The 18,367-nt window shown below is 38.0% G+C and overlaps 1 protein-coding gene across 13 annotated transcripts in view; it reads right to left on the reverse strand.

Annotated features, from left to right (window-relative positions):
• Nucleotides 1–18,367, reverse strand: part of pde4dip (phosphodiesterase 4D interacting protein) — a 342,932-nt gene that overhangs the window by 82,899 nt on the left and 241,666 nt on the right. For all 13 annotated transcript variants that reach the window (XM_052010871.1, XM_052010870.1, XM_052010862.1 and 10 more), the window contains 6 exons: nucleotides 17,952–18,079; nucleotides 15,979–16,095; nucleotides 15,470–15,607; nucleotides 14,382–14,494; nucleotides 13,188–13,327; nucleotides 590–690 (listed from right to left, as the gene is read on the reverse strand). In XM_052010871.1, the coding sequence (XP_051866831.1) occupies nucleotides 590–690; nucleotides 13,188–13,327; nucleotides 14,382–14,494; nucleotides 15,470–15,607; nucleotides 15,979–16,095; nucleotides 17,952–18,079 (737 nt within the window). The remainder of the gene's footprint in view (nucleotides 1–589; nucleotides 691–13,187; nucleotides 13,328–14,381; nucleotides 14,495–15,469; nucleotides 15,608–15,978; nucleotides 16,096–17,951; nucleotides 18,080–18,367) is intronic.

The following is an 18,367-nucleotide window of genomic DNA, read 5'->3' on the forward strand; positions in this document are numbered from 1 at the left end:
TATTTAATCTTCCACCAGAAACCACGCAATGTTGGAGCAAAATTTTGTAGTTAAAACATACTCTTTTAAACATTTTAAGCCCATATTTATTTGTGGTTCACTCACATAAGACATTATTCCTTATCAATAGACATGAATAAAAATGATGGGATCTCTAATCTCCATGGGATTCTAATTGGAGCTCTCCATATCGCCAATGGCAGAACCCCAAACCACCCAAATTATAAAGAGACACTGCCATTTCTGGATACATATTATTTCCTTTGTAATGAAAACAATGCTGGACATACTTTACACATCGGGCATCATCCCTGGAGAAAGAAAGTGTCAAGTGTGTACCCTTACATCAGAAACATATCCAAGAGTTTATGATGAAAGGTCATTGACCTGAAATGATAACTCTTTCTCTCTCCACAGATGCTGTTTGACCTGCCAATTATTTTCTGTATTCTTTTTTTAATTTCAGATTTCTAGCATCTGCAGATTTTTATTTTTTGAACTCTCTTCATAAATTAGAGCATTAGTCAAATTTCCTTTCTCTCTCCAAATTGTGCTTGAAACAGATTTTGCTGCAGCCTTTGATGTTTACCTGCTGGCTCTGCTCCACAGTTGTTGGATGCTCATTCAATGAATGGGTGCTGTCTGTACACCGAATGCTCCCATTATCCTCAGCACTCTCACTATGGTGCTCTGAAAGGGAATGAAAGACAGGTGCTTGTCATGAACATGTAAAATGATGCCTTTGCCCACTATCTACTCTACATAAAATGATAAATAAAGATTACACGTGAATAAAAATGACAATTACTTTTTGAAAATATTTTGATCTACTGCTACCAAGTTAAGAGTAAACACTTTCTTATTCAATTACTGCAAGGTGTACTGAAATGGTAGTTTTTACCTTCTCTGGAAGATTTAAATACTAAAAATATTCAGCTTATTTTCTCTGTTTCATGTTGTTGATTAAAAACTATCAACGCACATTCATGAATAACAAACCTCTTGCTGCTGTGTTCACAGGCAAGTGAAATATCAGCTGGGTTAAAATATTATGAACCATCTTTTATGCAGTAACAAGCTAAAAGTTGCTGCTGTTAAATCCCTGGAACCTCTAATGCATTCAAAGCAGATGCTCTGAGCAAGCGATTAAAACTAAACAATATCAGTGATAGGCCACCTCCAATTTAAGTGGCTTCACCTGCTTTTCCCTTAACTTGCTCATCAAACAGCATATGAATGTGTTTTAAATGCCAATGAGAGTACAAAACATATTTAAAAGTGGGCTGTTGCCTATCAAATGAAGAAATATCAGTGAACATTGCTTGCTAGAGCTGAAATACAGATCAAAGTACAACAGCAGAAAGATACTAGAAGCTATTTTTTCATGTAGTTGGTTTAAAAATGAATATCTGAGTTGCTGGATTACAACAATTTGATATCTATCACTGTACACAATGCTACCCAGCAGTCTGTGGGTGGCACTTGAGCTGGGGTTCAAAATAAGATGCTCCTGCAAATTTCATAACTTTGATATTAATGCACTGTGGGTGGTGCTGAGGTTTTAGAAGCTAATACAGCAAGAAAATATTCAGCAAAGCAGAAGCATTCTGGGAAGTATCAGCACAAGCAGTATTCCACTATTCAATTTTAATTGTTTTACTTGGAGTGAATTAATTTTCACAATTGCAACATCCTAAGCATAATCACTGCAATGCTAAGTGTATGTACCAAGGACTTGCATTGTAACTGGGAATAATTGCGTATACCAGCTATTTGCAGCGACGTGCATAAACCTGGTTTAGGAAGGAAATTAGTATCAAAGGCTTCCAGTAAATGTGGTTTCAGGGTTTATGATACAAGTATGTTCAGGACTTGTAATTTTTTATTCAATATGGCCTTGATTTACTCAGGCCTACACCATAATGGTTAAATTGCTGGACTAGTGAAGACCCAAAGACACGAGTCCATGTCTCACCACACCAGCCAGGAAATTTAAAATCATTAAATAAATTTGGAATTTAAAATACACTGGTATCAGTAATGGTGACCACGAAATAATTGATTGTCATCTGGTTTATTAACATCCTTACGGAAGTTAATCTGCCCGTCCTTCATTGTGGCATTTAGGATTCTAGAACCACACCAGTGTGGTTGACGGTTAACTGCCCTCCAAAATGGCCAACAAAGCCACTTAACTAAACAAAACCACTACACCAGAAGAATTAAACTAAACACCTGGCATTACCCTACTTATCTAATCTTTCTCACATCCTAGTCAAGCAATAGCCTGACAGTCATATTTTCCACCAAAGACTGTGGTATCATCCACAAAATGTACCAGAACAATTTATCAATGAATCACCATTAACCTCCTAGCCTGGCAGTACCACTACTAAGAGAAACGGGGTAGCGGACACACGGCAATAGTGCTGCCTGGAATTTGCCTTCTGATTTGGAAATATATTACTGTTTATTATCCTAATCACTGTTCTATTACTGTTGCTATCATCTGAATGCACAAATTAATACACTGATGACAGTAATACCTTGGGCAATGGTTGATTTCATCACAGGGATCTTCTGCCTCCAATCTTGTGTTCCAAACACCTGCCAATGGTCACCTGTCACACATTGGTCCATAGTCTACTGCACGGTCTTCCCACACCAAGTGGAAAGGAATAAACTTCCTGTTATCCAATTGGCTTTTTACTTACTGTCATTTGAACAACCTTTCTGTCCTATTTCCAATATTTTGAAAACTGATAATGAAAGTAATACATGCACTAAAATAATACATTTATCTTTTAATGACTTTTTCCCAATTTTATTCTGTCATCCAGGTTGCTGGGAGTGGTGTTCAGCTTCATCTCTAATTCCTGTGGATTCCAGGACAATCCTGGATAGTGGACAATCCTAATCTAGGCCTGATTACATAGGGAATTTAGCCAGATAGCAGATGATGGTTGCTCCATGAACAACTCTGGCTTTAGAAAAAGCAAAAAAAATTGAAGAGGAAAAGGATTAAAATTCTGCCTGTAGCTGGTGATATTTTATATATAACCAGTTGAAGGCTTCAAGAGTTAGGTGTTTATTCAAGCATGTATTTTCCAGATATGTTCTCTTCACATGGTGTCTCCAACTGGGAATGCTCATTATGATACTGTTTTGCAGTTTTATTCATTCATTTTTGGGCAGCACTGGCAAGATTAGCAATTGTTGTCCATCCTTAATTGTTCATTGAGAACATGGTATAAAACCATTGACAAATGAATGGTTTGCTGAGCCATTTCAGAGTCAGAGTCAATCATGTAGAGTCATATGTAGGATATTACTGAATCAGATCTGGTTGTTTTTGTGGTTATCATTACAAAGACTAGTTGTTGTTTCATTTTCCAACTTTTAACTAAAGTTAAATTCCCCAGCAGCTGTGGAGGGACTTGAGCTTGGATATCTGGATTGTTAGATTAGTTCTATGGTAGCTTTACTTCTGTGCCACTGCTATACCCAATTCATGAAACAGAATTATCTGACTTGGCTGTTATCATTCAAATAGCTTCTGCTTCTCATTATGATGGAGGAGGCAGGGTTCTGTCTTTAATAACATCTTTTAAACCTAAATAGAAGAGCTTTAATCCCCACCACAAATTAATTTTGAAGTGAACATGAAACTCACAGGAAATAAGTTTTGTTTTAATTTATGGTGTACATTGATGATCTCACACAGCATGAAGGAACATTGGGTGGTTGGGGGACAAGGGAGGTACTATTCTCTGCAATAATCACACATTAGATTCCTGTGTATTTTGCTCTGAAAGTCTATTAATCTGCAACACAATATTATGCATGAAATGTCCACACCACTTAACAATTCAAAGCCACATTTCTTTTGGAATGCCCAAAGTGCTGGGTCAGATTTCACAAGCAAAATGTAGGCAAAACTGATAGCAAATTTTGGAGATTAACAGAGGAATCCAGAAATTTGTGTCAGTTGTGCCTTGTTCCACCCTCAGGAAGATTTTTTCTGCAAACTATTCTATCATAACATTGCATGAGGTGCAAGTGAGTTTTTAATAGCAACAAGCTACAATTACAATTCAACAATCTTTCTAGGCCTAGAAACTAGACAAGGATTTCCTCAAATATTACAAAGTTCTAGAGATGTTTTTTCTTTTAAAGACTATTTTAGCTTTGTCCTTAATCTCATGTGCATGACCCAGATGTTAATTTGGATTCTGTATGGCGTTTAAAATGCCTCTTACTACCAGGTTTTCCTTTTATGGGAATGCTTAAATATTATTAACTGCTCAACTGCCTTGATGAAATCAATGTTATTGAATGGCATAGATCCCCTCGAGGTCCGATAGCAACCAATGCTGGGAAAGAGGAAGTCCGCACCACGGGGATCTCTGGACCACTCTGCACAGCTTTCTCCTTTCTTTGCTGCTGCCACAAAATCCAGGATTTTGCATTGTGGGTCCTGCAAGAATCACATCAAATGTTCTCTGTGTTATCTGGAAGGAACAGATTCATACTCCGGGCCTTCTGATAGCTTACAGTCATTCTTGAACCATCAATTGTCAATTGGGAATGCAAGTCTTTGCAAGCTGTTTGACGAAGGGAATATTGAGCCAAGTCTAATCTTATGTTACTCAACACTGTGTACAAGCATTTTCCAATAGAGACCACTGGGCAATCATCAGAAAACCTGGCTGTTTCTTTCCCACTACCACTGACTTTGCCCACTCCCACCTCCTTTCACCCAGGCACATTGTAATTCACAGCTATATCAAGAATGATTAGCTAGCAGTAACAACTAAGAATGGAATCCATAAATTTCCAGTTTTACACTAAGCAGATGAACTTTTGGAGTGCCTGTTAACTTAATGACATTTCCTGATCCTGGGATCAAATATTGTTTCTGTTGCACATAGAAGAATTTAGTTTGGGAAGTACTTTTAAGATGATATTTTATTGTGGACAAAATGCATCAGAACAGTGACTAGAATTGCTCTATCATCACAATCTACTAGTACATGCAAACAAAGAATGAACTTGGAACAAAAAACATTCTTATTGCGCACAATCCAATTTAGCTCGAGAAACATTGACCACCATTCCTGTCATTTTCTGGACTGCATGTCATAGTTCAAAATACTGACTCAACTCAGTATAATTTTGACCACAAAATTTGTCCTTTTTTTTTAACATAAAATAGTAATTATCTTCATGCACATCTGCATAGTAGTTCTTGTACACATCAAGGAAAGTAAGGCTGGGCACTGTTCCATTCAGTTCTGCAAACTAGCTACCATTCTCAAATCAGGAGGGTAGTCAGGCAAATTATTTCCCTACTCCTCAGTCTCTTGCAATGTGTTCTTTAACCAAATGCCAGCAAGAAAGGAAACCATGTTGATTTATACTTTGTACATTCCCAGCTTGTATAACAGTGGCCAGGTGCCAACCTCTTTTCGCTGAAAGCTTCCCCATCCATTTTATCCTCTCCCTTCCTATTCCCACATCCCCCCACCCCCCCCCCCCCCCAAAAATAGAACTGACTCCTGCTGAAGAAAGATTCCAAGGGCTCTGGTTACCTTCCAATAAGTTGCCTTGACAGTGGAAATTAGCAGGGTATTAAGGACTAATGGTTTATCACAATCAAACCCAATTACCTTTGGCCAAAATTCACACTTACAGGCTTTCAATTATTGATTGTCCCTCCAGTAAATATTCTGGTCAAATGCAGAAGCACTGAGGTCAGTTTGCCTGAGCTCAATTCTCAGCAAATCTGAGACTTTCCCAGTCTGAATGAAAATACAGGTCTTAGCTGATTAAAATGATCTAAATTAAGTCAATTCACTCTCGCAATATTTTTAACTTCGTGATTGATAGCATTATTCAATTACTTCAATGTTTAATTAACATTGAACAAAGAAGACATACAATATCAGTATGTTAATGCAATAAACCAGGCATTTTTCATGGACCAAAAAGGACCTGTATATTTTCATCAGTGTATCAGTTCATTCTTTGTCTATATATAAGCTTGATTAGAACAATAAAACATTTCTGCAATATTACTCTTCCAATAACATTGTTAGTAAAGGCAATGGGTTAGTTTACTGGTGAGATAAAGAAGTCAAAAGCTCCTCGTGCATTCCTGTTCTGTGCTGGTGAACTTTGCTTTAGTGTGTGTCCATTAAGAAGGAACAGTCTTGGTGACTGTGGCTGCAAAGCTTAAGACTGTCAGGTTCACACACAAAAAAATGGTTAGAGTTGTGGAACTGGAAAATCATAAAATAAGATTTTCAATTGAAGATAAAGAGAAACATTTGGAGAAGTTGATTATCTTGTATCAATTACTTTGATCATGTGGACTTAAGATTGAAAGTCACCCCAGGACACCTAACTGGTGCTGAGTGTTTCATGATCAGATAGTATGGCTGATAACAATCTTCACAAAAGCATACCACTGGATAGCTGGAAATATCTGTCTGAGCTAAACAATTTAATATATGCATTGGGTCCTTGGATACATATTTCCATTTTAATACTTAATTGTGCAGAGTTATAAATTTTCTGGGCCTTTAAATGAATACATAAAATACTTGTATATGTGGAAGTAGGAGACTTAAAAAGATTAATAGTCACTAAACATTTAAAGATTCTCAAAAACCCTTAATTATAGCTGGACACAGTTTGTTAAATCCACACTCCATTCAATATGGACTTCATGGATCTTGAAGAGATGCAGTTGTGGTTCTTGCATTCCTAACAAAAACACGGAGGCGTGGCTTAAGCCTCAAAAAGCCTTCTAGGGTCCTCACTCGTGACTTTGAAGATTAGAATGTAATTTATTACTGTTTACTTGATTGATGTGGAAGCGTTGGAAAGGGTGCAGAGGAGATTTACCAGGATGCTGCCTGGTTTGGAAAGTATGCATTATGAGGAGAGACTAAGGGAGCTAGGGCTTTACTCTTTGGAGAGAAGGAGGATGAAGGGAGACATGATAGAGGTGTACAAAATATTAAGAGGAATAGATAAACAGCCAGCGCCTCTTTCCCAGGGCACCAATGCTCAATACAAGAGGGTATGGCTTTAAGGTAATAGGTGGGAGGTTCAAGGGAGATATCAGAGGGAGGTTTTTCATCCAGAGGGTGGTTGGGGCATGGAATGCGCTGCCTGGGGCAGTGGTGGAGGTAGGTACATTGGTCAAATTCAAGAGATGCTAGATAAGCATATGGAGGAATTTAAAATAGAGGGATATGGGGGAGGTAGAGGTTAGATAGTCTTAGGTGAGGTTTAAAGGTCAGCACAACATTGTGGGCTGAAGGGCCTGTATTGTGCTGTACTTTTCTATGATTATATGAAAATGATTTTTTTTTCAGGAATAATCTCCTTAGGCTTGGCACCAATTGGCACAATTAAGGATGAGTTTGACTGGAGATTTTAGCACTTTTTCTTAGGTTAAGAAAAAGTGATATAAAGTGTAATTGAACTTAGTTTCTGGGAAATGGCTACAATACTTTGGATATTTATAGGAAATTTTAGATTTCTTGCAATGAGGGCAGATTAAGAAAATCTGGAATGAGAAAGGGCTATTTAGCCCAACAAGGCCCTTTGTGCAGAATGTGCCATTTTAAGACTCCCTCCTAAACCCTCAACCTACTTTAAGAAACATAGTTTATCACCCCATTCTTTGGAGGATGAAGTGCATGAAGATATTTGAAATGGAATCAGGATTCAAACACAAATGACTCTTTTCAGAAAGTGCTTCAATGTGTAACTTTGGTAAACTGGTCATTATCACATTCAAGTCAATGCCAGAGTTCTTACAAGATGAATATAATTTACAAATCCATCTTGGATACATGGGAGATCAGAAATAAAAATTGTTATTTTAAAATAACTACAAAAGGATTTACTTTTAAGTAAGGTGGTTTTAAAACTTGCCCCCTTGTTTGCTTCGAGTAGTGACTCCACCTTGTCTGAAAAACCAATCCTGTGAATTCCATTTTTGTATCAGTGGTGGCAATCCTGGTGCTGTTGAGTATGTGGTATATGAAATACAGCCATAACTGGTGCAAGAACAGATGTTTGGAAAGAAAAAAAATGTTTCTCCCAGTAATTGATGTTAAATTTCACAGAAGGATTATTGTTCAAGAAACATCTGGAGGTATGCATGAAGCTGGAGTCAACAAGCCCTCTCCTCCCTAGAATAATTGTCTCAACATCTCAATCATCTGTATTGCTTATCAAAGCAAGGTCTAATTAGTGTGAAGCTCAGGGGAAGTTTTACACATGTAGTACTGCAGAGTCAACAGTTTTGGAATGCAGAAACAGGAAGTTCATATGAACATTCCCAAAACACAAGTATGTAATCTGTTCTCGTGTGTAATCTGTTCTCTTTTATGGAGATTAACTTCCAACACAGATCACAACACTATATTCTGCAAAGACAACTAGGGCTTTCTCTACACATATAGTTAATCATTCAAAGGATTCAAACTTCACAATTAGTAAAAGAAACAGGGAAAACATCAAGGTGATCTGGAACATGGTTCAGACAATGGCAATTCTCAGTAGTCTCCTATTCCTCCTGCATGTGCACTTACCAGTGTGCACACACAGCTGTAATATGACCCTGTAATATTTGTAGTTCTTTGACTACTGCATCTGTACACAGGTGTAACATGTTTGTGTACTCTAGCTCCTCAAGGCTGATAGGGTCTGTTCTGCACACTAAGAATTAACTAAGCAATAGTCAATGACTCATAAAAAGACACACTGCTTTGCACACAGGCGAATTGAAAGGGATGCCCTGTGAGCAGGTAAGATTGAAGGCAGAATACACAACGCTTTATCCAGCACAGGGCTGGACAGTGATAGCTAACACAGCAACTCACTCAATCTTAACAAAAAAGCAAATTACTGAGGATTTTGGATGTCTGATATAAAACTAGAGAATACTGGAAATAATCTGTTAAATCAGCACCTGTGAAGAAAAGGTTAATGTTTTGGATGATCAACCTGAAACATTAACTCTGTTCCTCTATCCACATATCCCACCTGCCTTTTCTGTTTTTAAACTCACTTAACATGCTGCAACTTAATCAAGTCAACTGTTCAGTGTATCAGAGCAATGAACAAAACTGAAAATAGTTCTTAAAACAGGGAGGTCCAATCTGCATTCTGTAGAATTTGCGTACTGATACAACTTCCTGCCAGTGCCAATCTTAAATGCATATCCTTCCAAAGTACGTACTGATCCAAATCAGCTGTTCAGAGTTACAATTGCATAGAAATCTCATTGGGGCTTTATGCCAGCAACAAACCTCTATGGGAACCATACATCAACTCAACTAAATCAATACAGAATACCAGCATTTCAGCAAAATGATCATTTCCATCAGAAGGTACTCAGTAACAATGAAGTAACTATATCTTTTCTTTCATCAACTGAAATTGCAAATGTAAATTAGTTCAACTGTACAATTTATCTGATACAAGTGAAGCTCTCTTCAACACTTTGCCTCCAGCCCTTGTTCCTATTCTTTTGGAAGATTTGGGTAGGTGGAAGCAAGTAATTAGGTGCAGTCTGCTATATCTTAAATTGCTTTCTGATGATTTTTTTTTAATGAGCACATCCTTTATCCCCATCTCCAGACTAAAGAGATTTCTATCAAAGAACAGTGGACTTGCTAAAAGAGATTTCCATCAAAGAACAAGGGACTTGATTCCCGCATGCTATGTACTGGAACTCCATTTGGGTTTAGAAGATGGTTTGCAGGTAGACAGAATGCTCACCTACTTCCTTTTTGCCATGAAATAACCAAGAGCCTTGGCCAACATCTCTGTACTTTCAATAAAAATCAGGAAAAAAAATGCTGGAAATCTGGAAAAATAGAAAATGCTGGAAATACTCAGCAGGTTAGGCTGCATCTGTGGGAAGAGAAACAGAGGTAATGTTTCAGGTTGAAGACCTTTCATCAGAACTAAGAGAACAGGTTCTAAACCTTGCCTCCATGTAGCAATTCCACCAACCTTGATGATGTTTGGAAAATCAATGCTATGAATTCCACTGTTGTAACAGTAGTGGCAATCCTGGTTTGTGGTGTGTGAAAAACAGCTGTGATAATGGTTCAAAGGGTCAGTTTCTCTTCCCACAGATGTGGCCTGACCTGCTGAGTATTTCCAGCATTTTCTGTTTTTATCTATATACATTTGGCATCTTTAAATTGCTGATGAAAGTTGTGCAGTCATCTTTTCATTTTTCCCTTGTTTGGTATTGTCCAAGGACACAAGAAAAATGAACTTCACTGCAAGAGTGAAAACTTTATTAACACAGGCTAATATTGGAAATTTTGGCCCAAGAAATCAACAAGATTATATCTACTTTGAGAAATATACTTTAAATTGAAATGGGATTTCCACTTCAATTACAATCCACTCTTTAACAATGATCATGGAAAACTCTTCAGTGTTTTGCTTTAAGTTTCATCAGACTATCTAAGCATAACTTGTCTGATTCAATCAAGTGACTGTTCTCACTTTTTTTGCTTGGAATCTAGCTCTGTCTGCCCATCACCCATATACTTATCTACCTGTGTTTTTTCTCCCTTGGTTCACCTTTCTTATCCGTTTCCTCACCTGGTTCTATCTGCCAATCATCCCTCCCTTATCTGGTTCCATCCATCACCTACCAGCCACTCTCTACCCATCCCCCTCTCCCACCTGCCTTTTTTTTCTTCTTTTATGTTTCCTCTTATCACCTACTACTCTCCCTTCCTCGTCTGCCAATCAACCCCCCCCCCCCCCCATTCTGCTTCCACCTATGACCTACCAGCCTCTTTCTCACCCCTCCCTCTCATTTCTATATACTGGCCATCTTCCCTCCACACTCTCAGTGCTGATGCAGGGTCTTGACCCAAAATGTCAACCATCCCTTTGCCTCCAGATGCTGCTTAACCACCGAGTGCTTCCAGCAGTGTTTTTTGCTCCAGTTTCTTGCATCTTCCTTTTTGCTTTATTTGTCAAGCACACAATCAATTTGATACCAACATATGTTTATGGGGTGGCTGAATGGGAGTTACAATTGGTTTCAGTGCCCTTCTGCTAAAGACCAATATGTGGAATTTGTATTCTTTCTTTTACCTCCTTTTCTTTCTTTACATCTGTCCAGCTGTGTGAATAGAACTACTGTTTATTATTCCTGGAAATCCCAGCATGCAAAGAAATAGCAGTCTCTGTTGCATTAATGGGCCTCCTGATTCAAGAATGGATTTTTACTGTTGTAATGAATTGTGGGAGGACCCAGCTCCCAATGTGATTTTTCATGCACCAGTCGGAGAAAACAAGAGAAATTAAATACTTGAAGGTAGCAGACTACACATACCATCAGGAGATAAAGCACGATAAAGGTCATCTTCTTTTCACCAATACAGGGATTAGGATGACTACATTCACATACCAGATTGGCATTCAATCATTATGAATGCCAAGAGATAGTGTAATCAAAAAGCCTGCCAACATTCACCATTTACATATCAATGACAACTACCTGGTTGAATTTCTGGAAGCTTCAGACATCTGTGGAATCAAACCCTGATAGTTGACACTGCTCTCAAGAAGTGGAATAAACTGGATTAATTTATCATTCATTTTTTTTGATTCAATCAAAACTAATATGTCTCAGGCCATTATTTACAGAGACACAACAATGTGTTCTAACTCAACTTATAAAATTTTTGTTAATTGTTTATAGAGCATCGAAAAAGTTTTTATTCCCCAATACAGATGATGTCCCTGTAAATATGGATTATACTATATCTGCTTATAAGCATAACAAGACAACAAAAATGAATTAACCCTCAGAACAGGATGACAAATCCAAGTAGTATGAGCAATCACAACATCTGATGAACAAGAACATTGTAATGTGTAAATGAAGGAAACTACTAAATAGTAATGAAAATACTGCCAAACAATATGCTGGTTATCAGTTTCCAGCAATACTGCTCGAGTCTATGGTTATCATTGATTCAGAATTTCCAAAAGGATTGTTCTACTCTCAAACTCATAGCTGTCAGTTGTACAACAATTAGATAATAAACTGGGGAATGTTGTCCAATTTCCAATTAGATACAAAGTTTAGATCAGTTTAGAACTTAACCCTGCGCAACATCCATCACCGAAACAACTGCTTGAAGATGCTAGCAACCTAAGTATTCCGACTTTAATATTCAATCTCAAGTCACCTATGGTACATTCTGGTAGGGAGTGTGTTTGAGTTCTGTGCTTTCCATGTGGCAAACTTTCAACTATGGTGGTGCAAATTAAGATCCAGGACAAAGCTCAGTCCTTTCCTAAACTGGATTGCAAGATGCGATAACAATACAAATACTTCCTGGCATTGTGGCAGAGGGGTATCTTGGACAAACGTTTGGGACCAAGTTTACCGAGTACTTTGACAGATATGAAATGGTCCCAACACACAGCTGATAATCTGCTTTTCGAAAAAGTAAAATTATTAATATATAAAATTCTACATGAATAGTTTAACCCAATTTAGGTGCAATTTTCAAATATCTTCAATCAAGCTATTAAATATATACATATTAAATATATGCATATGTCATTATAGCTTAATTGCAAAATTGCTTAATTGCTTCAGACATTAAGTAAATTAGAATAGGTTTGTTTAGCAAATTGATTCTTGACTTTTGAGGAATAAAAGTAAACAAAACAGGAAGGATATGCTGGGAAGGCTGTGCTGGAAGAAGGGTGGTTCATGCATTCAAAACGGAAAATGTGCAAAGGCAAAATGAAGAAATTGAGATGATGCTTTTATTTGATCAACATAAACAGGGAAAATGCAATAACTTAAAATGGAATGATCTTTTTCCTCTCATGATAATACATTCTGGGTCATGAATTTCATAAGACAAGGAAAACTATTAACATATATGGTACAATCAAGATTTTCTGAATCCAGGTCAGTTAACATTGCACACATTTAGTTAGTAAACAGTAAAACCCCAATTGCATTAGGCAGGCATTTCCTGTTAGCAAGGTTTTCAGGCCAACCACCAGCCAACATTCCACTGCACACTATGTGGTTTGGGCGCGAGACACCTCAGCAGAGCAGGCCACATGCTCTTGCAGACTTCCCAGCCTGTCCATTCCCCCACCTCCAGAATCTGCTGACATCTCAGGCTCCTTCTCCAGCCTGCCAATCTGCTCCTGGGTTCTCCTGAGGGCCTCTTCCAGTTGTCCACGGAGTGCCTGTACAGCCAAAAGCTCAGTCTGGAGCGTCTTTTCTCTGCTGGTGCTAAGCAGAAATGTGAATTTGGAGATAAAAATGAACTAAGTCAAACTATTGAAGACAGTACCTGCTGAAAGGACAACAAATGCATGTGCTCTCCTACGAGAACCACAAGACATTGTTGGAGTGACCATGTTCTAACACTTTCATTTCCCAAACCACTTACAAGTTATGTGCCTTAACAAAAATGGCCTTATAGGCTTAAGAGTTACCAGAGAAACTTATCTTGAAGAAGGGAGTGGAGGAAAAGATGGTTTTGAATTTGGAGTCATCAAAATAGACTGAATATTAACTGGTGTGTATAGAGGAGATTATGAAACAAATATGATAAATTTTGAGAACCAGCTGTCGAGAGATACTGTCTGCAGTTAATGAAAAAATGAATCAATTTCTAGGTTGGGAAGTCTGGTGAAGGGAATTTTGAACAACAGAAGACAAAAGTGTCAGATGATATCAAATTGAACAAGCACAATGATTCACAGTTCCCTTGCATGTATTTATTGTCATGCAAAGCTGTACTTTTCATCTTGCACAATACATTCAACCAATAAGATTAACAACACAATTCCTTGCTAGGGTATGTGCCAGTACTAATGTAATACAGTTAGTACAATGTAATAAAAACTATTCTCAATCTTAACATAATATCAATCATATTTACTTTTGATGTGGTGAAAGTACAATTCCAGGAATAGTACCAATTATTCCAAGCAAATTTCTTGTACAAACAGACTTGCACTTTCAAAATTATATTTTAAATAAATGGATTGCATATAACTTTGGACAAGACAACAAATGTAACAGGAGTTCTCTTCTGATGGTGTATACATGTTACTAATCAATAACCTATAATTTTGCTTATTTTAATCATTACACATTTATAATATCTAGTAAAGAATTATATAGAAAAAATCTTTAGTTTTGGAAATATCATAGAAAAAATTGAATACCCCCTTTAAAAGTCGTGAGCAGTTCGAATCCCATATTAATGGTAGGGAGCACAATTTTATATACTCACACAGACTGCACAAAATCTGCACAGGTCAGGTCTTTCACTTACCTGTCAGTTTGATTGTGGAATTTAACGAGGCTGACGTAGAGTTGTCTTTCAGCTCGAAGTGCTTCGGTCAGTCGTGACTGCTCCAGGAACTGCTCTTCAAGGGCACAGATCAGCTGCCAATAAATATTGGAAACAGTAAGTAACACAGAACTATCCTTATTACTGCAGACAGTGAAATGGCCCTTTCTGTTCAATTTGAGAGACATAACTTCCCCTGTAGCCCCAAATGAAAAGATAGTCCACTTTGTCTTTGAATTCATGGGTCTGAGAGGGAAATACTTACCTATTCCCTGCCACTACCTAGAAATCACCATGGGAAGTATTGAAGCAGAAATTGGATAAGAATAAGATTTGATTACGATCCCTCTTCAGTGGATAATTGAATAACGTGGACATTAGAGGTACATAAGTAATAATCAGTTGGCACAGGTACCAGAAGATATTCAATGCATGTAGACTATGTCTTAAGAGGTGGATGATTTCAGTAGAGAAAAGAAATTGGGGAGAATTTTAAAAAACATTCAACTCCCAATTGCTTTAAATAAGTCACTCATTGATTCAATTTGATTTGAGCTTATTTTTTGACCTCTTGAAAATTGCAATGTTTTTAAACACAATTCACGTTTTCATTCTTCATTGATCTAAAGTTTTCATCTTTCAAGTTTGAAAAAATAGTCTACTTTTTCTGATTGATGTGCTTTGTGGAGTTCCTGATTTGTGCTGAATTAGGGAAGGTTTTGTGAAACAAACATGCTCAGTTTTCACTCCACATGGTACCAATGATATACTTGAAAAGTTTACTTATTAATTTAAATGAATTTTAAATTTACCCATGTCTTCCTAATAGGACCCAGTTTAATTTACTTGTGCTGCCTATTCACTTAGTCTATAAATCATCCTATCCATCTACTGTTTACCTTTCTCCCCCCCCAAGCTTTTGACTCAATAATGAACTTGATTTGATCCAATTACAATTAATTTACTGCAACAAGGTTTATAAATTGCTGGAGCTCAGCATGCTTAAGCCTAACTTGATCTAAACACTAGATCCTCGACTCGTACTTATGAAAAAGAGAAATTTAACATACCTGATTGTGTTTTTTCTCTACACTTCTCTGTGTAGATAATTCCATGGCTGCCACTTGATCCCTCAATATCAGGAGCTCTTGTGTAAGCTTCTCCACCTCTGGAGTCTCCCTTAGCCGTACCAGCTGTCTCTGCAGATCCTGTGGTGCAACAAGATCATCAAAAAACATGACCATTATGCAGTAATTCAACAGACAAATCTAAAGTAACAGCAAATCTGGAATTTTTTAACATCTGGACTCAATAATTCAATCTTTTTTACATAAATATTTTGTCACTCTTAAAAGTCACACTTTGCTCAGTTGCTCTAAAATTTCTCATTTACTTGATTGTTATTGAACATAATCTTTTGGTCTCACTTTCTAGTGAGCATGTTTGTTTCACAAAACCTTCCCTAATTCAGCACAAATCAGGAACTCCACAAAGCACATCATTCAGAAAAAGTAGACTATTCTTTCAAACTTTACCTTTCATCACATCAAAACAACCGTTGATTAAATTAAAAACACACCTTAATATGTTCTTCCTTGTCATGAATGTTGTTTGAGAGCACTTCAACCTCCATTGCCTGACATTGGAACTCTCGCTGCTGGCTGGAGAGGGCAGATTGCAGTGTTGCCAGCTCAAGCTGAGAAGGAAAAATACAACTCACATTGAGACATTTAACCTTGTATCAATCACATAGAAGAGCAGTCACTCAATCTAATGGAGACTCCATTTTTAAAATAACTCAGCTACAGGAAATATTTTCTCTTTGTCTCCAATCTAAAACCATGTTCCCCAATAACACAGAGGATCATCAGAAAATTGCCAACATTTATGACTCAATTCAATTTATATTTTATACTCATAATTCATGCAGGAAATCTATTCGCATTAATGCTGCAAGGAGGCAAAATTAAAAAGAGCAGAATAAATCAAGAAGTTATGACTTGAAGCCAAAAGAGCTGTAGCTTTGGAAATCATGAGAAAGGAGGAGTTATAGTTCTGGATGGTTAATTCAGTCTTGATTTCAATACACCAAAGAACATACAGCAGAGTTTACTGTGGTTTACAGGATCCGCTGGTCAGGAATTCAGTGAATACTTTCCATGAGTTTTCTGAAAGCTCTTTATTCCTATTGTCTCACCAATTCTATCCAGATTATTTGGGGGGGGGGGGGAGAAAGGGGAGGAAGGACTGGGGGACTTTTTTTCTGCAACAGTTCTTTCATCAATTTCAAGTTCTAAGGAAAAACCCAACTTCCTGAAGTTGAATTTTTTCCTTCAATATATTCCTTAATTAGTTACTTCAAATGTTCATTCATCTAAATAAATGCCAGATATTGCCTCAGTTTTCAGCTCTCATCTGCTGAGAGTTTCATTTCTCCAACAATTAAATTTTTACTCCTCTACATTGGCTAGACCAAACGTAGACTGGGTGGCGGTTTCGTAGAACACCTGCGCTTCATTTGTAACCACGATCTGCATCTACCCAATTGCCAGTCACTTCAACTCCCCCTCCATCACTGATATGTCAGTCCTCTGCCTCCTCCAATGCCAGGAGAAGTCCAAACGCAAACTGGAGGAACAGCACCTCATTTTCCACCTTGGGACCTTACAGCCTACGGCATGAACATCAAATCCTCCCACCTTAGGTAAACCAAACCACCCCCTACCTTGCTTCTTCTTTTCTTTCCTAGCCTCTCGCTCTTTTTTCCCCTCACCAGTCTTTTATCCTCTCTTCTCCCCTTCCCCCATGGGTGCCTGCCTCCTTACCTTTACCCATCCCCCAGTGGATTGGCTCTCCCCTCCTCCCACGCATCTGAGTATCACTCTCTTACCTGCATCTACCTATGACCACCTTATGCCCACCCTGCCTCCCCTCTTTTGTCCACCTATCACTGCTCTGCTTTCCCTCCTGCCCCCATATATTGAGCTTCCCCTTTTCCTATCTTCAGTCCTGAAGAAGGGTCCTGACCCAAAACGTTGACCGTCTGTATTTCTCCATAGATGCTGCCTAGCCTGCTGTGTTCCTCAAGCATCTTGTTTTTCTCACCTAGATTCCAGCATCTGCAGTCCCATTCTATTGTATCCACACCAGGTTTCATCCGAAATAGACACTGACTATTCTTCATTTGTGTTGCTATCAAGTGCTGGCAGACTATTTTATTACAGAAACTTTGGAGTCTCATCTAATGCAGCCACACATTTTGCTAGATTATTGGATAGTGAGCTTGAGTGAGAGCAGTCAATTATTTTCATGGTCCCTATGTGACAGCATTGAGATTAAATGTAGCTTCCCTCTCCATAACAGCAAAAATCTGCACTCCCTTCTGCATTGTTCTGTACTCCCTTCTCAAAGTTGAGAATTCCCCTACACTATCATATTTACCTCAGGAATCCTGATCCTAAATGACCCGCTGATGAAGCTTCTATCACACACCTGGGGACACTGGTTTCAGATTATTTTGCTGTATCCATTAATGTCAGTTTTAAAACTTACCCTGGTCTCTTTCTCTTTCCTCAAGGCCAGCTGCAGTTCCTCTTTCATCAGGTCCAGCTCAGCCTCCCCGATATCTTCTTGGTCTGACTCAGCCATTGCTTCATCTCCATCCAAGGCTGTCTGCAGAGCTTTTAACAGAGTAAAGAGTTATTACTTTACACCAGCAATCTTCTGGAGCATGAAACCTACATTGTTTTACAACTGAGTGATCTAATATGTCACTTCCAGCTGGTTCTATATTGGTAGCCAGGGAAAACTTTAATATTTGTAGCTTCTTTCAGGAATCTGTACTCTATTTAAGTTTCTTGCAGGTTGTGTGCTTAAAGTCCTTTTGTTAGCCTGATCAGGTATGCATTTTTCTCAATACAACTGCAAGCTGCAAGATTTTATAAGTCAGATCTCAAAAGTCATGCAGC

This window comes from Pristis pectinata, chromosome 3, assembly GCF_009764475.1.
Source record: "Pristis pectinata isolate sPriPec2 chromosome 3, sPriPec2.1.pri, whole genome shotgun sequence".
NCBI classification, from domain to species: Eukaryota; Metazoa; Chordata; class Chondrichthyes; order Rhinopristiformes; family Pristidae; genus Pristis; species Pristis pectinata.